This window comes from Rhagoletis pomonella, unplaced genomic scaffold (genome assembly GCF_013731165.1).
Source record: "Rhagoletis pomonella isolate Grant_MI unplaced genomic scaffold, Rhpom_1.0 Rhpom_scaffold_00609, whole genome shotgun sequence".
NCBI lineage: Eukaryota > Metazoa > Arthropoda > Insecta > Diptera > Tephritidae > Rhagoletis > Rhagoletis pomonella.
In genome coordinates this window covers 29,243-49,168 of record NW_023459163.1, presented here as the reverse complement: position 1 = coordinate 49,168, position 19,926 = coordinate 29,243, and the positions used below count along the sequence as shown (strand labels likewise).

Below are 19,926 nucleotides of genomic sequence, written 5' to 3'. Positions count from 1 at the left end.
GTTCTTTGGCGTTCACGTAAAATAATTCCAATATTTTGACCAAGGCTATTTTGACATTTTTAGTTACACTCAACTTGTCGATATTAAAAATACACTAGCTACATGATCCTGTAGCACCAAGAGGAATAAATACGGACAAGGAGGGACAGCCTGGCGTTTGGGGAATTTAAGTTCCTGGCAACCAACCCAAAACCCAAAAAAAAATATATTTTAACAAAACTTTTGCCGGCGATTAAACAAGTTTTTGGTGAAGCTGCGCTTTAAACTCCCGTTATAAACATGCTCAAGCGACAGCGTTGCGAAGACTTCGATACATTCGTGCCACAAACCAAGAAGCTCATTAGCGAAAAATTTGTGGACCAGGCGGACCAAAATAAAATGACCAAAATTCATGGTGAGTTAACTATTCTATTAATAAGGAATTTATATGATTCAACTGCTGAGTTTTCCAATAACAGACCATTTCCTATATCGGGCGAAGTATAGCGAATTTTTTAATGAAATTCGCAGGGCGTGTTGAGGAAGTGCTCATTGAGCGATACCTTCAACATTTTGTGTAGAAATGGCAACAGTTTTAAAGTTATTTATTGTTAAAATTTCCCCATTATAGATTGGCGCTTACACATATGTTAGTGTTTGGCCGAGCTTCTCCTCCGACTTGTGGCATGCGCCTTGATGTTATCACACAAATCGGAGGGACCTACAGTTTTACGCTGACTCCGAACGGCGATTGTATTTTTATGAGAAGCTGTTTTTCATGGCAGAAATACACTCGGAGGTTTGCCATTGCCTGCCGAGGGGCGACCGCTGTTAAGAAAAAACCTTTTTTCTATATTTTTTAGCGATGTTGCTTTGACCAGGGCTTGAACCCAGGTGCTGATGAGTGAAAGCGCGCACTGCTTACCACTACACCACAGCGGCCGTTCCGCATTACTTCACATATTTTTTATAAACACTGCACTATTCACTTTGCTTTTCATTAATATATCATCTTTTCTTCATAAACGAATGAATGCACATCTTTTTTTACTAAATATTTAACAATTAATACTTATAAAAGAGTTCTTTAAATAAGTTTCTATTCGCAAAGAATCTGTAAACACACAATTGTTGAGCGAGAACTGCGAAGTATGTAATTCCAGATCTTTGGAAACTATACCAAAAAATACTTTGTGAGGCATTACAAAATATAAAGTATATCGATGGCTGAGTGGAAGATCGACCTATCTCGGCAGCCAGTTCAAAAACGCCCTATCTCAGAAAACTTCAAGAACGCCCTACTTCAGAATTCGATTGAAAAACGCCCTATTTCAGAATTTTATTGAAAAACACTCTATGTTGTTGTTGTTGTAGCAGCTACTAAGCCCCGTTCGGGGCGGTTCATCCATCAGCGTTGTCGTCAGTTTCAGCTAGGGGGAGGCCCAGGAAGTGTGCGACTTCCACAGGGGCTGTCCATAGGGACAGTTGCGTTAGCTTAGTGGGGGGGTTCTTAGGGCATGTGAAGAGGTGCCGGGAGTCATGTGGCGACTCTCCACATGTCGGGCATTGGTTGGGCACATCCTCGTTGATTCTACTCAAGTAAGAGTTGAGCCTGCTGCAATAGCCAGAGCGAAGTTGGGCTATTGTAGTGCTAGTCTCCCGAGGCAGACAAAGTTCTGTTCTGTCCACGTCCGGTGGTTATGTGCCTAGAACGGCATTCACAGGGCGAGAGTCTACATCTCAGAATTTGGTTGAATAACGCCCTATCTCAGAATTCGGTTCAAAAACGCCCTACTCAAACGAAAATACATTGAAAATAAGCTGAGATAGGGCGTTCTTCAACTAAATTCCGGGATAAGGCGAGATCGCGTGATTTTTTATTACATATTTTCGCCTGTGGCGCTTATATTTAAATCCAGTATTTCAATATGTATTGAAAGTTTTTAATAAAAATGTAGGTACTTAAAAAAAAATCATTACTACGATATACTGGAAATTTTCGCATGCGCCGCTTTTTTTTAAAGCAATACTTCGGTATATAATGAAGATATGCAATAAAAACATAATGCGCTTACATTTTTCCCGTTTTCAGTTTGTTGAACATTTTTTTGTTTGGGATGTGCGGCAGCAGAGTTCAATTGCTCTACAAAGGAAAAAGTGAGATTGAATTTTACTTCTTTTGCAATTTTACTAATTACTTGCAAACTATAAGCCTCCGGAGAGGGCGGGGACCTTCAGATTTCAAAAATAAGGCTGGCCCTCTCTCTTCCCCCCTCATCTCCTTTTCAAAGCTTGGCCATTATTGGAAGATTTTCCCAAATAAAGACCACACTAAAGTTAATTGCAGCTTTTTACATAATTTTCAATGGGTAATCTGTCAAAAAAGCTGCAATTAATTGGAAGTTATAAGCTCTTAAGCACAAATAAGGTAGAAGTGATTTTGACTTTTCTCTCTTTTGAGCAACGACTATAATTTCAAATGATGAATAACTTTTAACCCTTTTCAAGTTGGCATTTTCTATTTTTTAATCTATCTATTAAAAATTCAATTGCGGGCTGTGAGATAGGCTGACTTCCAAAACGTCGATTGCTATATAGTTACGTTGACCATATTAACCAACGTAAAATAAAGGACATTTTTTTCAAAATGATTTGAAAATACGTACATACAACTTGTATGATAAAAGTACCTTGCCCATATCGTAATTTAAGTCAAATATTTACTATTTAATTATATTATTTAATTGTATAAGTTCCCCTGCTGTAGCGAAAAATGAAGCCAAATCCTTTTCAAGGACTTCGCCATCCTTTGCTACCAAAATGCGTTTACCATAATTCATACTGCACGACGAAGCCAGCACACAGTGGTTCAAAATTCGAATTCAATGTTCATAATCCACTGGAGCCTTCATATTTCCACCAATTTTTACTAAAAACCAAAAAAAAAAATTTTATTTTGGTGAACATTTTTTTATAACATTTCAAAATTTTTTTGTTTTGGGAGAACCATACAATTATTTTCAACTAGCTTTTGTTATGTAACATTTATTAACTGGAACAGAAGAATACATTTTCTTCAAAGCTGCTACTTTTTGTGCATTTTGCACTAAAAAATTTAATATAATCAAATTAAAATTTAGAAATCAGGCTCAACTGGCCTCTTGCAAATATTGTAAGCTTTCATAAAAAATAACAATTAATCAAATTAAGCGAAAAATGAAGTGAATGAATGCCAGTTTTGAACCACTGTGCAGCAGGATGTCTATTGTTCTCTTTCAGTGGAACTGGCGTGTAACACAATCCTGGGCACAACTTTCCTGTGATTTATAGATTGTACAAAGATTACCGATTAAATAGAAACCCTGCGAAATATAAACCTTGCGAAACAAACTGGCGAAAGTTTTCAATATATTTTATAAGGGACATTTTTATTTTTCATATTCTGCGTTTAAAACTTTACCTTTGAAAAATGCAGAGCCGATTTAAAGGACAGTTTAAGAACTAAAGGACAAAAGGCGTCGTTTATTTTGAAAAAAATTATAAAGGACAGGGGGTTAAAATAAAGGACTGCCCTTTAAAATAAAGGACGGATGGTCACCGTATTTATAGTATATAAAGTATAATGTTCCATAACGCCAAACTACAAAATATTGACAATGTATACTTTTCCAAAACGCATCCGGAAAGTTATCGAAATGCATCGATATAGCAATCAGCGCAGAAATAAAGTTGATGCTTCGTTTGTTATTGGTTACCATTGGTGTTTCAAAAATGGAAAATTCAGAAAAATTGTTCATTGCTAAATTGAATATTTAAAATATGCAATGTATATGGTTGCAATGTGTCGCAACTCTGCATATATAAACAGTTTGAATACCGCAGTATAACAGTTTCCAAACATTGTATAGATACTAGGGCTGTGCGATTATTCGATTACTCGAGCAAGTTGGTTAATCAATTATTCGGTTAATCAATTACTCGAGTAATCAAGATTTTGATTACTCAAAACGATGATTAATCGAGTTACTTGAAATATGATTACTCAAAAACAATAATTTTGCTCGATAAAAGAGTTTGCTTTGGAAAATGCTTATTTTCTTTTTTACATTCTGTATATGAAAAAAAATTTTTGTTTTAATTTTTGAAAACAGAAACGTTGTTTTCAAAGTATCAAGGAACTTTAACTACTTTATACATATGTAAAGAGTTGAAATGTTGATTACTCATTTTACTCGAAATGTTGATTAATCATAAAGCAAATTACTCAAATATTTTTGTTTTTGGTTAATCAAAAATATTGATTACTCGAGTAACTGAACTTTTGAGTAATCATAATTTCCAATTAATCGAATAATTGAGTTATTTACGTTATGATTAATTAAAATTTTGAGTAATCAATTAATCGCACAGCCCTAATAGATACGTTTTGGAAGTCAGCCATAGTTTTGAATTGTGGGATTTTTTTTTTTTGTTCTTCGACCACATCCATTTATATATACGTACATAAAAATGAAAAAGAACATGAACTACGAGCGTTGCGCTATCATGATTCAACAAGAACGATAGAACTTGTTCATTTAACTTAGAAAATAACAAATTGTTTCACTGTTTGCTTAACACGCGTTCGTGTTTGGATATAGTGCCGTATTACAAGCAGGAATGTTGCGAATATTTGCATTCGCATTAGTTATGCGAATGATTCCCATCATTTTACACATTTTTGCATTCGACCTTCCCATTCGCATCAAATGATACGAATGTTTTGCGAATGCAAATGTGTACATGGGCAGAGAGTCCATTTTAATATTGTTGAAATGGCTCTATGTCTGTCTAACCAGGGTGCCAGGGTGACAATAACCGGCTTTTACCTTCTCAGGGCGCTAGACGGTTAAGTAGCATGAACCAATTAGAACAGATCTGACCGGTTGAGAAGCATCCATTTGTAATAGCAATTGAGAAAAAAGTGTGTGACGTTTGTAATTTTGAAGTTTGCTATTTCTGTTTTGCTTCTTTCTTTATGTGTATTTTGTCGGTTGTTGTTGTTGTTGTTGTAGCAGCAGTACTCAACCCGCCGGGGTTTCGTCAAGGATCGTCTTCGTCCTCTGACTCGACAAGCCTGAGGCCGAGAAAGCGGGCGGCATCTATAGGCGCGGTCCATAGTGCTTCTGGTGTCAGGGTCGTGGGGTTAGAGGCGCATGCGAAGAGGTGTTGGGTGTTGTGTGGACCTTGCCCGCATGCAGGGCATGTGTCTGCCACTTCTGGGTTCAGCCGGGAGAGATAGCTGTTTAATCTGTGGCACCACCCAGAACGGAGTTGTGCTAGGGTGCACCTGGTCTCTCTAGGCAGTTCGGCTTCGTCGATGTTGATGGGTGGCGTCGATGTTGTCGTTTCTGGTGGCCGCTCTGTATTTCTCTGCGTCGAATGGGTGGTCTAAGCACGGCTCTACGTCGGATTTCCAGTCGTGCAGGTGACGTCTGACATGTCGGGGAGGCGGTTCATTTCGAAGCAGGGCGTTATTGGGGTGATTTCCACGGTAACAACCCACGAGGAACTGCTTCGATAGCAACGTGTTGTGCTCTTTCACCGCCAGCATCTGGCTTCCTTGGTGGAGGTGATGCTCGGACGACATGAGATGGCAGCCTGTAGCCGTGCGTAGAGCTGCATTCTGCCATGTTTGTAGGTTTCTGCACTGTGTATCGCTGGTACCCGCCGTCCATACTGGCGCTGCGTAGTTTGCCACCGACCGGCCGATTGCTTTGTACGTTGTAAGTAGGGTTTCTTTGTCGGCTCCCCAAGTGCTGCCGGCTAGTGACTTGAGGACTTTGTTCCTAGCTCGCATCTTTTCGCAAGTGGCTGAGGCGTGCGCAGAAAAGGAGAATAGGCTGTCGAACGTGACTCCCAAGATTTTGGGGTGGTTGACCGTCGGTATTTTGTTGCCATCGACGTAAACATCCAGCTCTAGCCTAACTTCCTTTGTCCAGGTGGTGAACAGTGTGGCGGTGGATTTCGCGGCGGAGATGGTGAGGCTGCTGGCAGTGAAGAAGTTTGCAAGATCGGTGAGATAGTCGCTGATTTTCCCGCATAGGCTGTCAATATTGGGGCCCGTCGCCATAATCGTGCAATATCGGCGTAGTTCACCAAGTATTTTGTCGGTGGTTTACTTGAGTGATTTTTTAGCGATTTTCAATAAATTTTTTGTGCACATCTAATTAAAATGAAGTGTGCGGTGATTGGATGCAAAAACACGTACAAAAATAATAAATTGGTTAGCACAAACATGTGCTACAACATTTAGTCTGTTCCAATAGCAGTCCGGTTTACAGGATTTAGTCAGAACTTACAGGAAGTCGTTCCTATTGACATAAAACCTGTAAGTGGGAACACATTTGAGAGAGTAACTGAGCAACTGTTCCTAGTCAGAAGTTACAGGATTTAGTCCAGAGTTTATTTTCCTGTAAGTTCATGAAAAGTGTCAAACGGTCAGCTGATTTGCATGTGCAAGCAAAAACTAACAGCGGTGAAAGCAAAGTACCTTATATTTGTAAAAAAAATGAAATTAAACAACGAAATGTTTGAATATGTATAGATTTTAATAATTATTTAGTGATATTTCAGCTAAATCAATGTTGTACAAATGACATGTAAACAAACCGACTGACGTTTTTACAGGAAGTAGTGTTTTTTGCGTTCCTATGCACTTCTGCATCTGTTCTCCTTTTACTCTCATTTGAGAAAGTAAAATTGTAGTTTGACAGTTCCACAGGTTTTAGTCCGAAGTTCAAAGGAACAGACTAAATGCTTGCATTTTTTTCTTTATGCTTCTTCTTCATATTTTTTGTTTACTTTTCACAGAAAATAACATGGCGCCGAAATTATAAACGTCAGCCAGAAAATTACTTTTTTATTTTGATTCATCTTGTCAGATCTTGTGTAGTTGGATCATGGTTAAGTAGAGTATATCAAGCAACATTGATGGGCCTTCAACAAGTACTGCTAAAAGTCTTATAAGCAACCTAGAAATAATTTTAGATTCCTCCAGCAACAGCGAAGGCTCGGATGTAGAATCTGGAGACATAAAAAATGTGAAATTAAAGCCCACACTAAGGCCTATCTTAAAGAAAAACCAGCTCATCTCGGTTAAAATCACCTCGATTGGTGGAAAACTAAACTAAAATACGACAAATTGACAAATCTGGCCCGCAAATATTTGAGCGCTCCACCCGCCAGCATTCCTAGTGAGCAATTGGTCAGTGCTGCCGGCCTTATGTACGGTCCTGCAAGAAATCGCCTCATTCGAGAAAAGGCAGCACAATTTTATTTTTTTTTAATATAATATGCCCCTTTTGAACTTTGACTACTAGATTAAAACACTGTATAGATAGGTTAAGCACTCGTTCAATGTTCTAATAATTTATAAAATTTTTAAATATTAAAAACGATGACTTAAGTTGATTATCACTTTTTTAATGTTATTCCTAACATTCGCATTCGGATTCGCGATCGCGAATGTGAGGAATATGATATTCGAAACATCCCTAGTTACAAGTATTGAATATGCGCTATTATTCAATTCTGCCTTAATTACAACACTATTCAAGCACTATGTGCACAGCTATTTTCAAGCACTATGTGCACAGGCATATGTATTTTTTTGAACAAACTTTTTCAGCTGAGAACTTATTTAAACTTCGAAGGCCAACTTGAATTAAAGGAACCAACACTAAAATGCGTCAAAATGAAAATAAAAGAGCACAAATTTCTATGTAAAGCTAAATTCTTCGGGAAGATAATAGGTTTGTTCGTCGGAAATTCAGGGAGAATTATCACTCAAAATATCAGATAGTAAGAGAAAATGCCCCCAAATTCTCTCTCAAGTAGAGAAACTTGCGCGAACGCAAATTTGCAAGTTTCCCTGTCAGCTAGTATCCACGGCTGCATTTCAAACATAACAAATTTGTATAGAATTAAAAAAAAACAGGTTTTACATGTATATTTCTTGTTAGTCCGACTTTCTTCAGAATACGCTACAATTTATTTGTCGTAGTTACTATCGGGTTTCCTATATGGACTCTGGTTGATATTGCATTCCGATTACGAATACAGTTTTTTTCAGCCAAGTACCTTTCAAATCATTGGAATTTACTTAACTTATTAAGTAAACTAGTATTTACTTACGTTTTTTATTGTAAAATAGATAAAGTTAGTAAATTTTTAAATTTAACGATTATATTCCTTTTCATTTTACAACGCTTTTCTCAACTTGGTATATCCAGACCACCATTTATACCAGGGAAGTGAACCGGATGAAAAATTTTGTGGGTTCGGTTCAGCGGTTCGAACCGCTTTTGCACTTTTGGATTGGTTCGTCAAAGCGGTTTTTTTGGTCTTTGAACCGGGGTTTCGGTTCGGTTCAACGGTTCGAAAAACAAACAAGTAACAAAGTCTAACATTAAATACCCGGCGCTGGTATTAAATTTACGACTTTCACCTTTCCGAAAGCCACCGTAACATGGTAAGCCGGGGTGTATAAATTTTGAGTAATTTAGCGTCCTTAAATTTCGAAATATTGAAGTTTCAAGCATTTCTGAAATTTACCGTTATATGAAAAGCGGACTCAATTTTAGTCTGATTTCAATAATTTTTAACGATTTGCTTTTATGTGGCAAGCACAATAGCCATACCGAGTTTGGTATAAATTGGTAGACCGGTTACCGAGATACATATACGTGATCACAAGCAGGCGGTGCCACGCCCGTTTTCCAAAAGTTTATCATAAACCAAGAAATAGGTAAAGGATTGTCGCAAGCATCAATTTTGAATAAACCGTTATATGGGAGATAGGCGTGGTTATTGTCCGATTTTGCCCATTTTCAAAACCATCCGCCCTACGCCCGAAAGAAGTGCACGTACAAAGTTTCGTTAAGATATCTCAATTTTTACTCGAGTTATCATTCTGATCACTTATATATACATTTGTCTATATCTATCTCGATTCGTTTTACCTGTTACAAACAACCGTTATGTGACCAAAGTTATAATACCCTTGTGCACAAGTGCGCTCGGGTATAAAAAATAACGCGCAAGTTTAAGTGTCAAGTGTAAAAACGCGCAACGATAAGAGTCAAGTGTCTGTCAAATGAGATGGGTTGTCTTTACATTTGATATTGTCTCATGGTAAACAAACATGGTAGGTATTAACATGTTTAACAAAAAGAAAACAAGTGGGTACATTTATCTATTAAAACTTGGTTAAAACGAACCTTTAAACCTTTATGGAAAGTGGTTCGGTTTTCGCTTCGGATCAAATATTTGTGGAAAATTTCGGTTCGGTTAATGGTTCAGTTAATTAATAGAAAAAAGCGGTTTTCCGGTTCAAAACCGGTTCGGTTCAAAGCCGGTTCACGTCCCTGATTTATACTATGAATGTAGCAAAGTTATTTATGGAAAGTTCTAGATATCAACCTAGTCTAGATATCAACCTCGTTGTAGGCATCATATCAAAGCAGCGATGAGCACAGAGAGCTTTTACTCTGCACGCTCCTATACAAAATGTAAAGGAATGCTTAAAAGAGCTTTGCCCGCGGGAAAGACACTGCCCATCAAAGAGATACAATTAAAAGACTCTAGATGTCGCACAGTGCGGCCGATTGCCAAAAAGCTGGCCAAAATTCGCAAAATAAAAGTTTCTAGATAGGGATTTTTAAGCATTCAGTTGGCTAAAGGGACCCTATAAGAATATAAAATCGTTCCTAATAACGGCCTATACCTACGGTGACCATAAATATGGATTCAAAATGAAGGACAATTTTTCAAAAGTATGCCAACATATATTTACGTAGTATAAAAATATCAAAAGAGTATTTATGATTCTAAAATCTTAATACATTTTACACTTTAAAAATTAATCACGTTTTCTTCATCGATATTAATCTTGTTTTACATGAATATTTATAAAAGTATAGTAAAACATATTATAATTACAATAGCTTACACGAAAAGTGAAAATCTTTAAAAGATTATTTTATAGGCAAATTTTGAGTCATTCAAAACGAAAACAATAACCTTTTTTTTGTTTTTTGGTACTTTTCGCAGTTATTTGTCAAAAATCGACGTCATGAATCGACTTAAACGACGAGTTACAAAGTGCCCTTTACAAAAATATATAATTTGTGCAGATTGCGCTCCATAGCATCTACATTTCTAATCCGATTTTCATTATCTTTGGCTCAAAATTTACTGTAATGATATATCTTCTTTATCGAATTTTTAAAATAATGAAAAAATAATCAAATGAAACTGCGTATTTGATTGGAAATCTCACTTTTTTCGACTTTGACGACAAAATGCAAATGGTCGCCTGTAGCACCAATAATTTTCATTGAAGTCGCCACAAGTTATATATTTTGGTAAGAGGCACATCAATACCCTTCGAGCTGTAAGTCGCTTACGTTGATTGGGAGATTTTTTCATGAGATATTGAAGAAAAGCTACGAAAAGTACCAAAAAACACTTTTTTGAAAAAATTCATCCATTGTCCGATAATTTTAAAATAACGAATAAAATGCGGGCCAAATGCAGGACACTTGGAAAAAATCAGTACATTTTCAGGTTTTTCAGGTTTGAAAAACTACGCAGGACCGACCTTTGAAAAACAGTACGGTCCTGCAAAAAACAGAACGGATGGTCACCGTACCTATATACCTCAAGCCTTTCTCCACTCTTAGTTATAGTTTGTCATTTTCATAAACGCAGTATAATGTTGTAGATATACATGAAACATTGTGAACGTGTCAAAGTGATGGCAGCAAAGGAAACCGAAGAAAGTCAAATGGAATGTACGTCCGAAGGTTAGTGAAATATGTAAAAAAATGAATAAATATTAATTCTTTGACCGACAATTTTTATGAATACAATGATAAGGGTACTTTTTTTTTCTTTTTTTTTCAATAAAATTTGGGTTTTCAAATAAAATAACAATAAAACGCTGTTGGATGCTGGCTTTAAACCTTTTGGAGATTTCTTGTAAAAGTATAAGCTATCGATTAAAACAAAATTCAGCTGCCACTATCTGCCACTTGAGTTGTAATGGACTTTTTACTGTAATAAAATAGAGTATGTGACAACTTAGTTACAAAACATTATCGGAACTGCAATAAATAGGATCATTAAAAAGAAATTCCTAACAACACACACATAATACAAGAGAGAAATAGAATAAGATTAAGAAAAAGGGAGAGAGGGACATACACATTGAATAGGGGATCTACCTATACAGGATGGTAACTTTCTGTATATCATCGATTTTTCTGTTTTACATTAATAGCCGCGGGTAATTTTAAACTTTAAATTTAATAGGTTTTCTTATTATGATTACTCTAATAGGGCTTTCGCACGAGGTGATTTTTCAGGCAACTTTTAGTTGAAAGCAAAAATCGCCTCGTCCGAACGGCCTTTCAACTAATCGCTTTCAACAAAGTTGGGTTGCCAGTCAACTTTGAGCTCGTTCAACTTTTTTTCCTTGCAACCCTGTGTTTGTTTACATTCTGTATACATACCTTTTTTTACTTTTTTACTTTTATTTTATCTTTCCGCTTCGCTAAAAGCACTTCTACCAATGCTTCGGTACCAAATTTACGCCAATTGATAAAATTTTGCGATTTAAATTCATTTTCAATAATGTAAATAACAATTCGTGTTGGATCGAAAATCGCCTCGTCTGAATAGGGATGGCAACTTTTTCACTTTCAACTTCTCATTCAATTTCTCATTCAACTTCGCATTAAACTTTTGTTGCCTGTAAAATCGCCTCGTGCGAATGCCCTATAAGAGTATACAAATGTTATGTAAAAAATAATAATTATGTAGTAAGATTTTTTTTTTATTTCTCTGTACTATCCAAGTTTATATTTGATATACATCCATATATATAATACGCGAAGGCATTTTTTGTGCAGCATAAAAGATCTGTACCGTTCGCCCGATTTTCAAAAATGAGATGTCAAATTAAAGCGCTTGGTCTGTAGATGTGCAATAAGGTTTTATTTTTTCGAAAGGAATTGCCACCTGTAGAACAATTGACTATCAACTATATAATAAGCAATGCCGTCATATAAGCATAAGGTGTCAAATTAAAACTCTTGGACTGCAGATATGCAATAAGGTTTTACTTTTTTGAAAAGAGTTGCCACCTTTCAAAAATTTTATTCAAATTATCTAAAAAAAATCAATTATTACAAAATAGGCATCAGTGGAAAGGGTTTTGAAAATATTTGCTTCTTAACTTAACTTTAGGAGGGTTGCCACCTGTTTGAAAAATTTAATTCAATTTGAATTAAGAAAATTAATTGGGAGAAATATGTTTGAACATATGGGCGGATAACGAAAGTGGCTTCAGAAGGTGGCCGTTTGAAAATATTTTGAAGAGGGTTGCCACCTTCTTGCAATGTCGAATTTAATTAACTTATCCACAAATTATATGAAATCTTTAGTTTGAATACTAAATTTTTTTTGTGGTGTTGAAAGAGGGTTACCCAAAATTGAATTCAAATTATTAAATAAGTTAAATGAATTATTAAAATATGGGTACTAATCGAAGTTAGGTTGAAAAATCTTTATTTCTGAACTATATTTAGCGGAGTTGCCCCATGTTTAATTAGTATAATTCAACTTAATTCATCAGTTGATTAAAATATGTATCGCAAAGTTAGACGAAGAATATTTAAGAATATCTTAGCGCGAAACTACTTTTCAAAAGGGCTGCCACCTCCCCAAAAGGTCGAATTTAACTATATCTATATATATAATACGCGAAAGGACTTTTTGTCCAGGTCATCAGATCTTAACCATTCGTTTGATTTTCAAAAATTACGTATCAAATTAAAGGGCTTGATATGTAGATGTGCAGTAGGCTTTTACTTTTCCGGGAAGAATGGCCACCTTTTAAAAAATCAAGTTGAGATTATTTATAAATCAATACCATCATATCCCCATCCTTCGCTCGATTTTCAAAAATGAGGTGTCAAATTAAAAGGCTTGGTTGCAGATGTGCACTGAGGTTTTACTTTTTGAGAAGAGTTGCCATAGGGATCAGGCAAAATGGTTATTAAAAGCTTTGCTTCTTAACTTAACTGTGAGAGTGTTGCCCCTGTTTAAAAAATCAAATAAAATTTTAAACAGGGAAATTACAAAGGTAATTTACAAAATGTTCCCCCACAGGGGTCTAGACTAAAGGAGTTTAAGAAGGTAGTAATTTGAAAATATTTTGAAAAGGGTTGCCACCTGCTTTAAAAGCCGAATTTAGTTATATGCAGTATTAAACTATGGGTGTTAAACGAAAGAGTGCTAAGAAATCTTCAGTTTAAACATCAAAATATTGTTTGGTGGTTTGAAGAGAGTTGCCAGCTGTTGAAAATTTTAAATTTAAATGAATTATTAAGTTAAATAAATTACTAAAAGAGGTGATTCAATCGTTCATGGGTTGGAGACGGATTTATATCTGAACTGTTTAGGAGGGTTTCCAGGTGATAAAAAAATTAAATTCAATAATTATTAAGGTAATTAAATTATGTATCAAAGTATCAGACGAAAGAGCTTTAAAAATTTTAGTTTGAAAATACTTCGCAGAAGGTTGCCACCTGTTTGAAAAGCCTAATTTATTTAGCTTTTACAGAATTTTAAGGTCTTGGAGAACTGGGTTCTTTGTTATGGTCATCAGATCTTTAATGTGAAGGTCCTCAGATCAGCACCGTCATTCTAAATGTGCATTAAGGTTTTAATTCTTAAAGTTAGGACCTTTTTAGTGGCGCACGGTGGTTTGAATTTTGTGGAAATGAAATACCGGTGCCATGTGAGACCTCTCTTCGTTCAAAAAGGGATTGTGAATGGTGTTGCCATCTGTTTAAAATGTTAAGCTCAATTTTGGCGTCTTAACGCTAGTTTTATCTAATACGTCAACGTAATTCTACAACTGTATAAAAATAACTTTGTTTTCAGATTCCAATATGTCTACTACTAATGATTTATCAAGGTTGCAGTTGTTTCAAATAATAAAGAATGTTTTGAAGGATGACATCCAAGGCGAATTTATATAAGGTGGTGTTACTAGCTCTGCTGATTTTGTGTATGTGTTTCGCCGCACGGCTTCTGATATCAAATTGAAAAATTTTGGTTGAATTTCTACACACACTCTTACAAGAGTTTGACAGTTTATGCCGCCTAAGCAAAAACAAAATACGTGTAAATTTTTGTTTTTGTACTCCTGCTATCACCTTATATTAATTCGCCTTGATGACATCAGAGTGATTTATGAAAGGATCGAAAAATTTTTGTCCGAAAACCGAAATGCGACTTATCATTTATCAGAAGACGTGAAACGGCAAATATCAGATTTGGTGTGTAAGATGAAAACAATATGGGATTTAAGTAATAGGACTGAAGAAAAATTAAAAAAAAACCCATTGGTTAAGTAAGACTGTTAATTTGGAAAAAGGTGATAAAAAAGATCCGAAAAAAATTTATCCGCAAGTAGAAAATATTGAAAAGGATTGTAAAGTAGGTCGGCCAGAATTGAGTTTTTCAGAATCATCAGAACGAACAAAGCGCAGAAAAACCAAATATCTACGAGCTACTGTTTCGACTAAAGAACTGTTATACTCAACAAGTAAATTACGATCTGAAGGTAAAACAGATTTTGCAAAAGTGGTGCGAGATATCTCGGAAGGAAGTCCAACCAAAGCTAAAAAATACAGAAAACCACTGGAGTATGGAAATTTAAATTTACCATTCACGAACGACGAGACCTTGTCACTTTTTATTGAACTTGGGTTATCTCAAGGCAAATATCAGCAGTTGCGTAATGCACATCTACAAAAAAAATTAAAAATGCTGCCATCCTATAAAAATATACAAAAAGCATAATTACAATGCTATCCGGCTGTAGGTCTTCGTTTCAATGAATATGAAGCATCAGTTACATTGCATTCATTATTAGTTCACACAACTAATCGTACTATTTTGTATCAAATGGAAGTTGTTCTATGTTTATCTGAAAAAATACAAGAAAATTTGATCTTAATCGTTAAGTGGGGATGTGATGGTAGTTCTGGACACAGTGACTACAAGCATAAAGCGGATGATGGAATCGAAGTAAGTGACGAAAATATTTTTTTCCCCTCCCTCCTCCCCCTACAGCTTGTATACAGAGACTCTGAAACGAAGGAAATAACTGTAGTTTGGAAAAATCCTAGGCCATCCTCACCAAGATGTTGTCGTCCTATGGCAATTCAATGTGCAAAAGAGTCCCTGGACTTGACTAAAAAAACAGTAAATGACGTGGAAGACCAGATAAAGAATTTAACACCATTTTAAACTACTGTTGATGGACAACTCGTGAGTGTAAAGTATGATCTTACTTTATCAATGATAGATAGTGCAATTCATTAACTGACACAATGTCTGCAATGCGTTGTTATCTATGCAACTGTACTTCAAAGACTTCTAATGATATAGATGAAATGCTACAAAAAAAAGTTAATACAGACAACTTGAAATTTGGCTTATCGTCTTTACATTGTTGGATTAGATGCTTCGAATTTTTATTGCATTTATCTTACAAATTACGAATTCAAAAATGGCAAGCACGAACTGCACAGGAAAAATAGTCGGTCGCGAATAGGAAAAAATCAATACAAGCTGCCTTTAAAACAGAACTGGGCCTCAATGTTGATAAGCCGAAAGCTGGAAGTGCCACCTCAAACGATGGTAATACAGCTCGTAATTTTTTTTTTAAATTTCGACAATCTGCGAAAATAACTGGCATCGATGAAGATATCATATATTCTTTTTATATTATGTTGCAAGCCATCTCAAGTGGTCATGAAATAATGCAGATAATTTTCGCAAATACACTGTTAAATTAGCTAAAAAAATTTTACAAACTGACAAGTGGTACTACATGCCTACTTTAGTAGGCCTGCAATAAGTTTTATTCCATCTATCGCCTCAGCTTTGCGAGAAAGAATTACAGACGAAAGACAATGGAGGACGATTTTTAGTAGCCTCGGATCCTAATATTTCGAGTTGCCGAAAATTGCCAAGTAAGCCGCTGAAATCTCTTTCTGCAGAAACTATTGATTTATTATCGTCTCCATCTGTTGGTAGAGAAGAAACAGAGCAAGAAAGTGCAGACAATAGCTCAGCGCCAACGTCTGAGTCGGAAACAGATATTGATGTCAATGACCTTGAGGACAACGGAAGTTTCTTCATGTAATATTATTTTTTAATGTACTTTCGTCCCTGCGATATTATCATATTATACTGTAATTCTATCTCTTAATTCATGTGTTATGTATACTTCTTAATTGTAATAAAAATTTTTGTGATAACATCAAAATTGGTTTTCATTTCTTTGATTTAAGTTAAAAGCCCTGAGTTATGTGAGGTGGGCTCGCTTGGGACTTAAAAAGTTCTGGGTGATGCCATATAGCATTTACCATTTTAAATTATGTAATTATGACATGAAATTTGTAATCAGCGACCCCAAAAACCTCGAAAACGATATGTAACTTGAGTATGCCCAATAATACATGATATTTTACCCTAGGGGGTGGTCGATAAGGGGTGAAGGGGGTGAGTTTTCTTACATTTAATACAAAATTTGTAATCAGCGACCCCAAAAACCCCCAAGGTTCGATTTTCGAGTGAATTACTCAAATTTTCGAATTTTGGCCAGCTTTTTGGCAATCGGCCGCACTGCGTGTCGCCCCGCCAAAAGAACTTAAATATTGCGTCTAAATATATGCACTAATTACATACGCTGCAGCGGAAATGGACGACACGCCATTTCTTTAAATGAAATTAACTGCTGCTATTAGTATGTATGTACATACAGTGCCGAACAGAAGTATTGGCACAGTGAATTTTTCGCAATATAGGCAAAGTTATTTATTATAATTTATCTTCGATAATTTTTTATAAAAATATGGTTCATTCTACACCAGAAAACATAATAATAAAATCTCTAAACTTTGTGCAAAACTCAGGAAAATTCATTAAATTTGCACACTAATCTGCAACTTTTTATTCAGATTTTCTAGAAAAATCCTAAGTATGCAGTTTTATAGCCCATTCAAATTTAGTATAACAAAGTGCAAGTTTGAAGTCGCTAGAAAATCGCATTGATTTTTGGTAATTTTTTTTCACGCAAGTTCTTCCATACAAAGTAATTCGACAATTATTTTTTGTATGGACAAAATGAGCAACACCTTCCAATAAAAAAATTGCCAAAAATCAACGCGATTTTCTAGCAACTTTAAACTTGCACTTTGTTATACTAAATTTGAATGGGCTATAAAACTGCATACTTAGGATTTTTCTAGAAAATCTGAATAAAAAGTTGCAAATTAGTGTGCAAATTTAATGAATTTTCCTGAGTTTTGCACAAAGTTTAGAGTTTTTATTATTACGTTTTCTGGTGTAGAATGAACTATATTTTTATAAAAAATTATCGAAAATAAATTAGAATAAAAACCTTTGCATATATAGCGAAAAATTCACTGTGCCAATACTTTTGTTCGTCACTGTATGTATGTTTATACTAAACGTGAGGAAACATTTTGCTTGCATAGTCTTCTGTTCCCTTTTCACCGCAGGTTTAATTATTTTAATATCTATTTCAAAATTTTATACAAACAAGACTAAAAAGTATAAAATAAATAAAATAAAAAACTTTTTAATATACAACGCTTTTATAAATGGACTAAAATTTAGAAAATAAAATTTCTCAGTCCTATAGACTTTGTATTGATAACTTTTGATATTGTAATTTTACCAAAAGTCATTATAATCCATTTATGAAATTGAAAATGAAAAGCGTGGGGCGCATGTAATATACCTCTACTGATATGAAGGGTAATATAGTTATGAATGTGGATATATGAATAACGACCGCTTTAAATCGATCTCAAATTAGTACTTTCTCTGTAGAAATGTTAGGTCTATGTTATGTAGTTTGACTATTGTCAATTAAATCTAATGCTTTGTATTGCATATGCTCCATGTTTTTCGTTTTCAATCTCGTAAATGGTATATAATGACTTTTGCTAAAATTTCAATGTCAAAAGTTATCAGAACAAATTCTATGGGACTGAGAAATATTATTTTCTAATTTTTGATCCATTTATAAAAGCATTGTGTATGAAAAAGGTTCTTTTTTATTTATTGATTTAATAATAATAATTTTTAATTCCTTTAGAAAAAACCATAAATTTGCTATTTAGGGCAGCACGCGAAAGCAAATCTATGGACCTGACGCATACAGCAACAGAGGCGACTACAGATATTCCACTTTGGAGGCAGGTTGTGCTCCGTGGAAATGGCGAAATTTCATCAAGCAATGTAACGGATTTAATAGTTGATATTTCCTTGGAGAGCCGGAAATCAAAGTGCTGCCATCGTGATGCTTATGTTCGCAGTGATTGTTGCAATTGTTCTCAACCGTTGTGTGAATTCTGTGGTCACTCATGTGCTGAATGTGGCATATTCTTATGCGATAGTTGCGTTTCATTGTTGTAAGTTGGTTGAATTTCTTAAGTTAGAATACAATTTTAATAACTTCTATTTTTACAGTGGATGCGGCAATGTCGAAAGACCCATATGTGAAAAGTGCACCTTATTTCAGAACTTATAAAATATTTTATACGTACGTATTTGTGTAGTTAAGTGGTCCGAATAATATTAAGGCAATTCACCTACACGAGTAAATGCCTCCTTACCACGTAAACCTCGTAAACTTAGTTAAGTACTAAAAGTTGAAAATAATAGAATTTTGAAGTACCAGCAAAGTTGAGTTAAAAAAAGCTACAGCAGAAACTGTTAAAAAAAAAAATAAATATATTCCGGCCGGTTCTGCAATTCACTTTCGAGTGAATTTGAGTAAAGTGCGCTTTGAATTCAAATTGGCAGGGGTTGAAATTCACTCGCAAGTGAATTGCAGAACCTGCCCGATTTTCGCAATCAAAATTTTCGCGGCAACCACAAAAACGCAGTTGTCAATACAGCAACTCTGTTGCCAACTTTAAGGGGCCAGTTGCCATCTGAAATACAATTTCAGCCATCCATAATCGACCCCGCTTATTTACGAGGTTTACGCTGTTACGAGACATTTCCGTATTTAGATGAATACCCGTATTGTTTTTCTCTATATATTGTAATACCTGCGAGAGCTTTACGTCATATTTATAATTTTCTTGTACGAATTAACTTAATAAATTTTTAGTTGTTTATGTGCTTAAAAATCCCAGTATTCTATTCTAATTTCAATTTTTAATTTGTTAGATTTATGTCTCCTTCAACGACAAATTTGGAAGGGAATATACATGCAGTCAGCGTCAAAAATATGAATACCCTGACGTTTCATTATTAGTATTTTCCATATAATTTTTTTTTTATAAAAATATAGTTAGTTCAACAGCAAAAACCAGCAGAATCGATTATTTTTCAATTTCATATAGAAATCGAGAAAATTCAAGAAATAGCAAACAATTTTCAACTTTTCAATTTGATTTCTTAAAAAAAATTGGAGCTTGCAGCTTTGTAGCCCCATTTTAGTAAAATAATGTGCAAGTCTCAAGTCTATAAAATTTACCGTTGATTTTTGAGATTTTTTGTCGAGGGTTTTGCGCATTGTCAAAAAAAATCTCTACGGTAATTTTTAGTGACTTGAAACTTGAACCTTATTGAGCTAAAATTTAATTGCCTACAAAACTCCACACTAAAATTTTTTTTAAGAAATCGAATTGAAAAGTCGAAAATTTTTTGGTATATCTTGAATTTTCTATATGAAATTGGAAAAATTTATTATGCTGGTTTTTACTGTAGAATGAATTATATTTTAATAAAAAAATGTAAAAATTGAAATGGAAAAAGTAAATAAAGAAAATCGTCAAAACC

General features: G+C 34.9%; 1 protein-coding gene across 1 annotated transcript; it reads left to right on the top strand.

Moving 5' to 3' along the window:
* On the top strand, positions 1-19,263 carry LOC118751226. Its single transcript, XM_036486001.1, has 3 exons — positions 1-394; positions 18,230-18,545; positions 18,604-19,263. The coding sequence occupies exons 1-3, from the start codon at positions 280-282 to the stop codon at positions 18,662-18,664; spliced, it is 492 nt and encodes a 163-aa protein (XP_036341894.1). The 5' UTR covers positions 1-279; the 3' UTR covers positions 18,665-19,263.
* Positions 19,264-19,926: the final 663 nt, after the last annotated feature.

What these genes read in the sequence shown, in the direction of transcription:
- LOC118751226 (XM_036486001.1), top strand. Translation starts at nt 280, where the DNA reads ATGCTCAAGCGACAGCGTTGCGAAGACTTCGATACATTCGTGCCACAA. An exon ending in TAAAATGACCAAAATTCATG is followed by an intron (nt 395 to 18,229) that starts GTGAGTTAACTA and finishes TAATTCCTTTAG; the next exon opens with AAAAAACCATAAATTTGCTA. An exon ending in GATAGTTGCGTTTCATTGTT is followed by an intron (nt 18,546 to 18,603) that starts GTAAGTTGGTTG and finishes CTATTTTTACAG; the next exon opens with TGGATGCGGCAATGTCGAAA.